This window comes from Ischnura elegans, chromosome 3 (genome assembly GCF_921293095.1).
Source record: "Ischnura elegans chromosome 3, ioIscEleg1.1, whole genome shotgun sequence".
NCBI lineage: Eukaryota > Metazoa > Arthropoda > Insecta > Odonata > Coenagrionidae > Ischnura > Ischnura elegans.
Window position 1 is genome coordinate 86,755,694 of NC_060248.1, and position 12,944 is coordinate 86,768,637.

Below are 12,944 nucleotides of genomic sequence, written 5' to 3' on the forward strand. Positions count from 1 at the left end.
TGTCCGGTGCCTGGGAAAACCAGGAATTGTGTGTGGATTTAGTCTCTGGAATTATGCATGAATTGTTATTCATGAATTTTTGCCCCAACCTGGAATTTCACAATCTTTTATTTCAAATTCATTTCACAGAATTTTGCCAGCTCAACACCGATTATATGGCCTAAAATGTGTTTGTTGTAATTTTAAGTGGAGTAGCTTAGTAGAATATTTACAGCTGCAATCGAAATGTAGAATGTCAGACAAGGCAACTGAATCGAAATGTCTAGCAGTCTTGTTTCAAGTAAGATTAAAGAACACAAAGAATAGAATTCCAGGCGACTTCAACATTTACTTCAGACTGAATCAGCTTCTTGGTTTGCATTGAATAAATTTTAATTTTACATGCAATATGTGTTAACTAACCTATCCCTTGTCCTTGTAAATACATAAATATAATAGAGTGGTTTCCTATTATTTTTTTAATGCCTAAATCGAAAGATTATTACTCCTGGATTACGTATTTCACACTTTTAGATTTTTGAATGACAATATCTATTTTTCGCAATAAAATGAAAAGTGAAAATTTTCAAGCACGTGAAAACGCGATGGCTAAGTATGAATGATGGGAAAATTCTGTGTGACGTCGTTCTGGTTCCCGCTGCCGCAAGTGAACTTGGGGCGAAGCTTTGAACGCTGATACGACGCAGGATGCTAGCAGGTAGCAGAGTACCATGCTAGCTGGTAGAGCTTGGCTTAAATAATGATTATTAATACCTTATCAAACGAAGAAAACTTTCCGACCTTAGCCAGTTTTAATAGGTGATTATTAAGACATGTTTCCCTGAGCTCTGTGCCTCACGCATGCATTGGTAATCTCAGATGATGTAAAACTCCTATCTACTCGTATAGAAACTAGGTCCCTGTGACGTCACGTGGAGTGGCATCGCATGGGTGCCAATCTGGCCTTTTTCAAATGAGGATAAAATTGACAATTGCTATTCGTCTAAACCGGAATTTCTAAAACCAAATAGTATGTAATTTGTATATTATGAATTCACTAATGGTGGGTAACGAATCGCAATCAATGCCTTCCATTTTCTTTGATGAAGGAAACTCTCGAAAGTATTTAAAAGTATTGAAGTAATTTTGGGTGCTTTAAAATGCTTATCGCAGTAATCACATAAGATTATCCTTGAATTTTGTCCAATTTCCCTGGAAAACCTGGAATTATGCCTGAATTTTTCTGTTGATTTTCTGGACTCTGATTTATGACTTATTACAGTTTGCCTAAGGACATTATTAGCTATGACCTAAATGAATGTTAGTTTATTAAATATATATTGTAGGTCACAAATGCATTTCCATGATGCTCCTCTTAACAATCTTTTTAGAATATCATCATAAGTTTAGAATTCATAGATTTCATATTTATCTCTGCCTTCATGAAAACATTTTAATGTTTTTTCAAGTTCTTGCATAGTCTGATATTTGTCCTGTTCAAACTTTTTTTTGTACAACTGATTTTTTTTGTCTGGGAAGCTTTATCTGACATCACGATAAGTTCTAACTGTCATCGAAATGAACCACATTTCTTTGTAGCCGTAGTGCCTCTTCATCAATTACTTTTTCATAATAATTTCTTTTAGAAACTGGGAACTATTACTAACTGGTGTGAAAGGTAGAGGAGATGGAATGGCTATTTATATGAAAATGCCACAGCATTTGGATCTTAGTTGTATATGAGGAATACAATTGCATATCTTTCCAAAGTAATCATTCAAAAGTTATTGAATAAACATTAAATTATTACAGTCGCCTCTCATTAATACAAACAACATCATTACAAAGTTCTCCATTTTACGAAGCAAATCACTGGTCCCGACAAAAAGGCCAATCTAATGTATAGAAGAGGAAAAGTTATCTCAAAATTTTTGTTATCACGAAATTGCAAACCTTAGTTCCAGTCCGGGGGGTTTTGAAGTGAACTTAATTACAAAGTTCCACAGTTAAGCAACAGCATTTATACAGTAACTAACAACATTTTATAACACATTAATGGCATTTTTAAAGGCAGATCACGCTACATCATAATCATTGCGCCAGATTTTAGTTCTCCATGTGCACTGTGCCCTCAAGCGTAATTTTGGTTATTTCTTCAGTGGGAGATGCTTCAGTATCCACGGAACATCATATAATAAGCTCCATTCCTGTGGAATCATGGTGGCTCAGTCATTACTGCTCGTTATGATTGGTATGTCCTCTTCTAATGAACATTCGATTTATGGACTTTCAGAGAGATGAACATTCGAAAAATTCAGGCGTGCCTGAAATTTCAAATTTGGCACCATTCCAGTTGGTTGACGTGATGACTCACACTTTGGGCATAATTTGAACAAAGAATTTGATGAACAAACAATGCTAAAAATGGCCATTTTCCGGTGGTCCTCAGCCATGTTTTTAGTAAAGTTAATAAAATCATTATTTTTCATCTTAGAAACACGGTTCCAAGACATACTTGATTGCTTGATTGGCAGGAGTGCGATGCAAACAATTAGTTTTATTGATAGATTTTCAAAATGCAGTCAGAGCGGTCACTTTTCGGGAGGGAGACCCCACGCTCGGAGGGTCCAAGATAAGGGCCAGCAAGGGTGAGCTCGTCGAGGAAAGGATTCTGGATTAGCGACCGTATGGAGGGTGCACCACGCCCATCCTCGAAGTACCTGCTCCATGGCCCAACGAAATGCACTTAAACATTTTTGCCACGTGTGAGGAGGAGGTTTTCGGATAATGAACAGCAGTGAAAGTTTTAAACTGAGAATATATGTTAGTCATGAACAAAATGTAATATAGTACAGCCAGCCAGCTCATTTGTGTAACCATTCATTGGATAATAAAAGTATCGCTTGCAACGTAAGTCCCTCCACCGCTTAACTATTCTCTCTTTCCTAGCCAAACCAACCTCAAAAGAACTAGTTTTTCAATGTAGGAGAAAATGAAGAAAAGAAAGAATTCCAAAGTAGCTGGAGGAGAAATGGATTAGAAAATTATCATAAAATGTGGGAAGCATGATAGTGTAATGGGTAGAACATTAGTCTAAAACCTTCTTAAGTGAGGATGGCCTAGGGAAATGAATTTACCCCTCTACCATGACTATTTGAAATTCACACACCTCTGGTGTAGTCAAGGGTAATCTCCACCCTCATCTATCCTAACCAACTATTGGATGAATCACTGAGTAAGTGAGTGATAGCCATTCCACACCTGAGAAATAAATACACATTCCTGACCCTCTTCTAACACCTTAGAGCAGGGGTTGGCAACTTGCATCCCACGAAATTATTTTATACAGTCTGCATCTTTATCAGCTCTTTAATATATTCTTAACACTTTGGGCAAGGGAAGTGCTAATAAAAGATCACATTGCATAAAGAAATTTCTGTAATCATTCCTATAAAACATCCATCAAGAACCTAACATCCGAAGAAAAATCCATGGTTTTCTTTGCACATGGTTTCACTTGGAGCTTTGCCAATAGGGTGGTTTCCTATTATTTTTTTATTGCCTAAATCGAAAGATTATTACTCCTGGAGTACGTATTTCGCGCTTTTAGATTTTTAAATGACGATATCTATTTTTCGCGATTAAATGAAAAGTGAAAATTTTCAAGCGCGCAAAAACGCGACGCGTAAGTAGGAAAGTCCGTGCGCCGCATTTCTGGTTCCCCCTCTCTCCTTGTGAAGTGACCTTGATCGAGGCTCTGAGCGCTGATAGGACGCAGGATGCTAGCGGATAGCCGAGTACCTTCCTGTCTGGTAGCGCATGGCTTAAAAAAGGTTTATTAATACCTTATCAAGCGAAGAAAACTTTCCGACCTTAGCCAGTTTTAATAGGTGATTATTAAGACATGTTTCCCTGAGCTCTGTGCCTCATGCATGCATTGGTAACCTCAGACGATGTATAACTCCTATCCTCTCGTGTAGAAACTAGGTCCCTGTGACGTCACGCGGAGCGGAATCGCATGGGCGCCAATCTGGCCTTTTTCAAATGAGGATAAACTTTGACCCTTGCCATTCGTCTAAACCGGTATTTCAAAAACCAAATAATTTGTGTATTATGAATACACTAATGGTGGGCAACGAAGCGCAATCAATGCCTATCGTTTTCTTTGATGAAGGAAACTACCCTATTGGAGTACATATATATATATACCCACAGACATGAAAACGTTGGCAAACCTCACTTCAGAGTAATGGAACTTTTAAGAATCTGAAGTATTATGCTGCTTTGTATACACAGATGAGTAACTCCTAGCATCAACTCCACCCAAACCTTGAAGTGAAAGGTACATGTATTTATTAAAATTGGAGGATGTTGCTATGCATTGACGAAATAATATTTCCCCAACACTAGTATGAAGAAAGGAAAGACTTCAATATATTTAAGAGATATTTTTGAACATCTAGTAAACTATGCTACGTTATCCCCCAGTCAAGTTCAAATTATTTTATTAAGGTAAACTTAACTTCATCTTCAATAGTACCGTATGGAGAATACGACTATTGAGAAATTTTTGGTGGCTGTACCATTGGTGGATATGGAGGTTTCCATTTTTAGGAATAAAAATAGTTGATTCCTTAACCATGATCTCAGATTGAAGTTATTCTTGTATGCAGGCATAATAAAAATTCGTTTCCATACTACGTATGCATATTTGCTAGAGAATATACCACCTACAGCTAAAGGAAAATTTATCATAAAATGCGAAAAGAAGGCCAACCCCTTCCCTTACAAATGTGCAAAAGCCAGGCACTTGTAGCTCTGGATAAATATCCAGAGTTCTAATAAAGACTGGGTATTGATAGCTTCCCAGATAATTATTACCCGTAATTGACTAAGTCTTATACATAGAGGCGGGAGATAAATCTACGTGGATTTTATACTCGGGAATGGCGTTCACTTGAATCGGGATCCTACTATGTTTCACCCAGTGGTTTAATCATTTAAGCTACCTTCTCCCCCATTTGTTATTTGCATGGCAAAATTAGGCCTTCCTAGCTCAAAAGACAAAGAAAAAATGGATGGAAATGGGAATTTTGTTTCGAGTCCGTCGAGAGGCGGATTTGTGAGATATATCGGAATTTTCGTTATTATCTACGCTTATGGGCTACCCCAGAATGGTTTAACGCTTACTAGGCCACGGTTGCTCTCAAAATATTCCTTGAATAGACTTTTTAATAGGAAATTCTTCCTCTGAATTCTACAATTTAAATTTACAATTTGACTTTAAAATCTACAATTATCTCCAGAAATCCTATCTTAAATTCGAAAATTTCCGATCGAAAATCAAATATGACAGTGAAAGTATATGAAAGTCGTCTCATGATCATTAAATCCAAGAATACGCTTGCAATTTTCTCCCGTAAATAATTCTTCTCTGAATAATAGCATCGTAAAAGCTAAAGCGGGATTCACGAAGTTAACTGAGACCTTAGGTAAGAGGATTGGTCGACTTTTAAAGTAGGGAGGTTTGCGAGAGGTAAAGTGCGGCAAAGGCGTCGAGCCTCTTCAGTTGATCTGTCGGCCACATTATGGATCCTGTCGGAGACATTAGGCCTCATGACAAATTGAAGAAGTGGAGGCTTTTGTCCTCTTCGGGAGGGAAGAGGCTGAGGCGCAATAGGGAGGGGATCCATGCCGACTCTGGTTCGCCAATCTCAACCCCTCTTTTCGCAAACCCCTCCGTTCCCCTAATCTCCCTAATCCTCTCCGCGCACCCTGATCACTAATGCATGGGAAAGAGAAAGAATGAAGGCAGGGAAAAGGAATAAAAAGTAAACAAGCGGTGTTTGGAATGACTTCTCCGAATACCCGTCCTCGACAAATTCCTTTCATTTACATTTCAATAGTTTACGTGGTAGAATTTAAAGTGTATTTCAAAAATTAAAATTTATTTTGCTAGAAATTCCAAAAAATCTGAAACAAGATTAGTAATATAATGTTAATGTAATATATGAACAGTGGTCAAAATATCAAATTAAATTGGTGAACGCATTGTTAAAAGAGGCTGGTGAAAAAATTGGAGCGTTAAATTGTGACAATAAGCCTATGCTAGCTACATAGGTTCTTTAGAAGGATTAATCCTTTAATCAAATTCATCTATCACATATTTTGAAGGCTTAGTTTTATCGGAAGGTGGTTTGCCAATTCTATTTTATTCATTCAAAGGCGATATTCTAAGTGACTTTGATCTCTCTAGCACTTATAAATTTTATTTATATCCACTCTCCCGAAACGTCTAACCCCAAGCCTAATTAATTACCCTTAATCCCCGTCACTAGACCATTCTTTAATTAAGTCTCCATATCCGTCGACTAATTTCGGTTATCACTTACCCCCTTGCTTCTTGTGAATTCTTTACCATCTTTAATGCGGCCACAGCTGAGCGTATCCACACTCTCGTGTTAATTTATTTTGGTATTGACTTGGCGAGATCCAAACGGATAGGTAATGCGTTGAAAAATTGTGTAAAATATGGCACATTACATCTTTTCAGGTATTATTTTCCTTTGTTTCTCACTCATAATTTTTTATTTCACTCAGTAGCTCATACTCTTCCGAGAGGGAGGGAAAACGTGGGGATTTACTCGTAAGCGCAATTTACGCGTTAGAAGTGTTTCTGCATAAATCTTTCCTCGTCGCTTAGTGCGAGACTTACTGTATTCACCACCATACATGTTACCTGAGGGAATACTCATTTTTGTTTTCCTAGAAGTTTCGCTTCTTTGCGCGTCAAAAAATTGTTAAGACGATTTGGCCGCAACAACGTGAATAAAACAATACAATAAAACAATACCAACTTCTCGAAATTACGGTAAAAACACTGTCCTCGTATGAAATAAAACGTTTAAGGTGTATTTAATGTAGATTGGTCATATCATGTAGATAAAAGGGGACAAAATTCAACAGATTGATTTTACGTAAGAATAGAAAAACGATGGTGGAAGTTAAAGTGTTGGAAATGCGTTGATTTACTTAAATTTTGAGAAACCGAATAGTAGGATTCTGAATGGTATTCAAATGTTACTAATGGATATAATATAGGAGTGATGATTGGAATAAGTACAATAAAATCCTGGATTTTTAATGAATTTGACGATTTAAGTCTACAATATCGAGGCATACTATGGATCTCCCGGCCTGACAACGTCTCCAAATATTAGGAGTTCGGCCGTTTCTTTTCCATACGAAAATAATTAATTTCTTCAAATAAAAACCTTCATCTTAAGTATGCAAATAAAAATTTAAAAAACCAAGGAGCTCGATATTCTAAATTTATTAAATTGCAGAACTAAATATGACTAATCGGTTAAACATATGCAACCATAAGCCTAATACTGTCAACCAAAAATAGACATGGACACACAGAAATGTTTCATTCTGTTTCTGAGGAACGTATAATATTTTAGTTTGCGATAAGAGTTCAATAAATTGGTAAACTATGGGAATAATGCACAAAAATCAGTTTATTTACAGATTTATGGAAGGTCTGATAGTGTAATGAAACATTTTTGACTGATATTTTCGATGAGTCGCAAAATTTGAATTTGAAGTCTTCTGCCACTGCAAGGAATATCATATCACGTTACATGTTTCTCAAGGCTACATTCATTACGTAGAGTAGCATAGAAATTATTTTTAAAAATATAGAGAGAAAAATTGAATTGTTCGGCGCGGATTCGGGAGATTTTGGTACGAGTCCAAGTTAAAACGAGTAACCTTTCCCCAGTTGAATTTTTGTATTACGTAGACTCTGGAATGGCCTTTAAAAAGGCTACCACTGCTTGCTAGAGTTAATCTTGCATAAATGCCAAACAATAATTTTAACTGATCGTTCCTATGGGTACGCATCTTATAAACTATGAGATGATATCATATATGTCTACCACTGGCAGCAAAGACCAAGGGAAACTAATGCCTTAAAAATCTAAATTGAACGATCCTATGATGGTAAGAAATTAATACCTAAAGAGACGTGCATATGGTGGTTAAGTGGATGTTTAAGATATTCACTTTTCTCGCAGAAACAAGTGAACTAACTGATAGGTCGCGCTTGAAATGTATCACTGATAAATAATACCCTTATTTTAATCTGTTCGCTTCATACGCTACTGCAAAGAAACAGGGTCATAGTTCATACGTCTCAGGAAAAAAAATTTTACCCCCAATTTTCCAGTACGTTCCACACCATCATCATCACTGGTCAACAATCCTTGGACTGGTTTGACGCAGCTCTCCGCTCAATTATCCAATAAGCTAATCTTTTCACACCTACATATTTCTTCTCTTTCCTTCTATACATATTTCATATACTGTGAAACCTCTCATTGACGGACACTAGCGGTCCTCGAAAATGTGTCTGTAAGTGAGAGGTGTCCGTAAGTCAGAGGTGACCTTAAGAAAACCTCATTCCGCATATCTCATACTCATGAATTATCCCGCAAGTATTATTGTGTAGGAGTTTAAACCAGTTGAATTACATCCCTTTACATTTAAAAAAATGTGGCAGATCGGTCAGAAAACCTACGAAGATGGTGTCCGTAAAAGAATAAAATTGTGTCCAAAAATTGTCCGTGTCCGTAAGTGGGATAATACGTATTCTAGAGTTTCGACACTCATACAAATGCATATCCTTCTGCCGGGGAATTGAATACAATCTTTAAGTCAGAGGTGTCCGTAAACAGAGGTTTCACTGTATTTCATTAGAGCGCTCCATTTCTTATGGTTAATTACAAGCATGTGCAATTGATTTATCCCTCACTCACTGAGATGTTGCAGAAAAAGCACGCGGAAATCGAATTCGAAGTAAAAATACATACATCGCGATCACTTGAGGAGCAAATGGAGGAAAACGGCCGGGCTTTGCCCCCTTTCGGCGACGACACGTGCGAAAGATTTTTGTCGCGTTGCCCGCTTGCCCCTTCCAGAGCCCTTAAATCGGCCCGCGATCGGCTTAAGGGAGATGCTCCTTAAAGCATTGCGTCCCCATCAGGGGCGAGAGGTTCGATAAAATGAAACGCTCCGACGGAAACGGCCCATATAGTAATAAATGCTCCTGTCTCCATTTTGGATGCTAGAGATCGTGACGTCGTGCTCGAAAAAACGGAAGCAAGATCAATAGAGCATCGGCATATGTGTGTGGGCTACCATTCCCGAGATTTCACTGTTTGAAATTTTGCTTTCCTATTATCGCCTGCGTTACTCCCACCTCTTTGCTATTTATGGCATTCGCTCAAGATTAATCATTCGATGTATCTTCCTCCGCAAAAAGAATTATAGATGTCGTAGCGAATGTAGAAATTTGGACTTATTTTCAGAATTAGAACAATGGATATCTTGAGGTCGTTTCGTTCAATACTGCTACAAATTAGGATTTTTACACGATACATACTCGAAGACGATTGTATTTATCCTATTACGTAAAAGTTATCGGTGTACATGGCCTGGGAATTGACTAACTAAAAGGCTGCATACCTGGATGGCATTCATCATAAGAGACTAAGCATAAGAGACTAAGGAAATTACAATAATATTTATTGAAGGAGGGTCATACAAATTAGATTCAAGAGCAAAAGAGACGAAAATTGGAGCCTGAAAAATACATTTCTCAACTCCAAAATATCGGTGTAGCGATGAGCCTTGTGTATCCTTGATACTCAAACAGCCTCATTGAAACAATACCCTTCCGAAATTTTTTAATTCAGTCACTTTCTAGCCTCTACGCCTGTTATCGTGTCCAACCTATTTATAGAAGGGCTATGAGAAAATCTTCTTCCATGGTAAGCCTTTATATCGAGGAGTGAACAGATAAATGAGTACATTCCGCAAACCTTTATTATGGTGGAACCTCAAAAAGTTATAACATAAACAAAAGGCGATAATTGACAAATTGGTTGGTATATGGCGTGACTTTGTGGAATCTATAAGTCATGTTGAGTCGATAAGAAAAACTTTATATACTTCCAAAGGATTATTTTATTTCAGAGGTGAAAATATCGACTGTTCGACGAAATCGTGGTCGCCAAATATGAAATTCGTTTGGAAGTGTACAAAGCGTTTCTTGTTGGCTTGAAAATGATTCTGAGGTACTCAGATGGCTGTATTATTTGTAGAAATCTATACACATGACATAATAAAGATAAAACCTCATAATTTTAGCTATAAATTTTAATTTAATTTTATTCCATGAAATAGCGATTTTACTGTGTTGAACTTTTCTATCAACCACGAATATCCATTGCAGTTATCATGTTTGCGCTTACAAATCTACATCCTCAGGAATATTGCATAGCATTCCTTCACGCGCGCCGAAAATGCAAGGTGAGGACGGGAGAGGTGCATCTGATATCCTGGAGCAGTTTTTTCCGATGGGAGAACGCGGAAATTCCTCTCGGCCAGCCATTGCCACGCGAATGAACCACCACAATCGCATCCCTCACATCGGGAGAGTCTCCCCAGCCTCCCGCGAGCGGCGCTGGCGTCGGGAGCGTCGGCGGGTCGGAGGAGGCAGGGGTGGTGGAGCGAGGGTTTGGGGACGAGGCGGCCAAAAGGCCTGCTCGCGTGGGGGGGCGTAGGTGGTCGGGGCGGGGGCGGTGGTCGTGGTGGGGCTGCGCGAAGCACAGGGGATTGATCGGCGGGACAGAGAGAGAGTGTAAGCCCCTCCGTCAGAGGCCTCACTCTCGAGCCGAGTGGCCAACGGACTACACGACGGACTGACTAGACGCACGACTACCTGACTGGCGACACAGACCGACTTCGTGACTGACGGGTGACCCTATTTGGGGGGAGAAAAAAAAGCACGCGTGACTTTTTCACGAGACATGACCTGTAGGACGTGACGCAGGGCCCTCCACCTCTGAGGTGTAGACATTCTAAGAAGGAAGGAGCCGTGGTTTTGCGAGTGATTTTTTTTAGCTAGGAAGGAGCCCAAACCGTGTGCTTTTGCACCGATTATATCCACTCCCGAGATTCAATAGTAGAGCTGCATTATAGATCGCCCACTAACACCACTACAGAAGGGAAACCGAGTGCTTGACGGATCGGGGACGAGGGCTTGCAAGATCACACTGACGAGACGAGGAGGACGGGGTTCGAGGACAGTGTACAGTTGACGTAATAGAGCACAGGGGTTGTTTCTTGTGTCGATAGCAATGGCGCAAATTTGAGCAGGGATCGGGCAAGAATCAGGGGCCGTGTGAGGCATGGTCCCGTCATTTCCGCGATGGTTATTCTAGCACCGCGGTCGATCATTTGATCCCTGTGGTGCACACAGGGGACCAGCTAGCGGCAAAGCAACACCCACTGAGTCCAGGAATGCCATCGGAGCGACGGTAGACGGCTGCCCCCACCGTGGAGGCGGCTTGAGGAGACTGCGGTTTCGATCCAGGAGGAATGCCTTGCATCGCGGGCCGTTGAGACGGTGCAAGAGGGGTCGAGGAGGAGCAGATACGATCTGCAGGGGGGGATTCAGTGTGAGTAAGAAACACTCTAGGAAGGGAGAAAAGGTAGAAGGTCACGGCACAGAAGGAAATAAGAGCTACCGACACAAAGAGGAGGTGCTTAGTGTTATAAAGGGTTCATAAGGAGGGGTTGGGTTCGGTTCGCCGAAAGATCTTTGTTTGGGGGCGTGCAATAAATAGGTATCGAAAATGCCGAAATTCGACATCCGGCCGCCGATAGGGCTGAAGCAGAGCGCGGGTGCGGCGTGGGAGAACTTCCGCTCCAGGTTGCCGGCGGGCGAAGACGGCTCAACGACCCTCTCGGAGAAGATCAACTTCGCCAAGTTCGCGAGGATCGCTTCCGGCATGGGTGGTGGGCACGGGGGCGGGGAAGGGGGCGGCGGAGAGGGAGGCGGTGGGGGCGGAGGGCCTCGGGAGTACACGGAGATGTCCCACATGGGGGAGGGCGGGCCGCGGAGGGGCTTCAGCGTGGACGACTGCAGCCACGGCATCGAGGGAGGAAGACCTGGGGAGGGCAAATACAAGATCACCGAATGGCAGGCCGCGTGGAACGTGACGAATGCCATCCAGGTAAGCACGCATTCATGTCATCAGGTACAATATCCATGATTAACCACTTAGCAAAACAGTGAGGGTACAGAGGCAGCAGTCCCCTTGTACTGCAGCAATGTGTTATATCCATGAGAATAAACTAGAATGGTAACCTTCTACACAATTTTATTTACTAAAGTACCGACCCGGTTCGACACGTAGTGTCACTATCAAGTTTCGACACGTAGTGACATTACGTGTCGAAACCGGGTCGGTACTTTAGTAAATAAAATTGTGTGGAAGGTTACCATTTTAGTTTATTCTCATGGATATAAAACATTTCCACCAGATATCGCCGGACACTGTGAATGTGTTATAGCTTAACCACCAATCTTTGACCTTTCTGAGGCCAACTGTACATTGATCCTCATTCTGATAGAGCCGCGTCACAGTTAAAATATATTTTTTACATATCTGACCTTCAAAGGAATATTGTATCACCTTTTTCTATTGAAGAGGATAAAAGAGTCAATAGGTTAAACTTTTCGTAGTCCCCAGTGTCCAGTGATGTTCTTTTTGGGCATACTTGTGTCACAGTTTAAAAATATATACGCACAGTTACGTCTCCGTTTTTAGAGACTTCCTTGAGGGAGTGGGGAATGGACCGTAGTGGGGAATTAGCTTGAGGAATTTTCCAGCAGCGGAGACTAATGGTCGTGTATTTTTTAAACTGAGACGCGAGGTGAGTGAGACTGAGACCCAAAATAAAATCGTTGGCCATCATGGACCGACTTCTTCATGGAATGGCTACCCGAAATATCAGAGAGGTAAAGAATATTCATGCCAGAATTATCAAGAGTGAGTTATCTTTCCAAAAATGTATATTTCATAAAGCATCCTACACAACATACCATATAA

General features: G+C 40.3%; 1 protein-coding gene across 1 annotated transcript in view; it reads left to right on the forward strand.

Annotated features, from left to right (window-relative positions):
• The first annotated feature begins 11,922 nt into the window (after positions 1-11,922).
• The window catches only part of LOC124156113 (vesicular inhibitory amino acid transporter), a 28,164-nt gene continuing 27,142 nt past the window's right edge, over positions 11,923-12,944 (forward strand). The window contains exon 1 of the mRNA XM_046530445.1: positions 11,923-12,065. Within this exon, the coding sequence (XP_046386401.1) occupies positions 11,931-12,065 (135 nt within the window). The 5' untranslated portion in view covers positions 11,923-11,930. The remainder of the gene's footprint in view (positions 12,066-12,944) is intronic.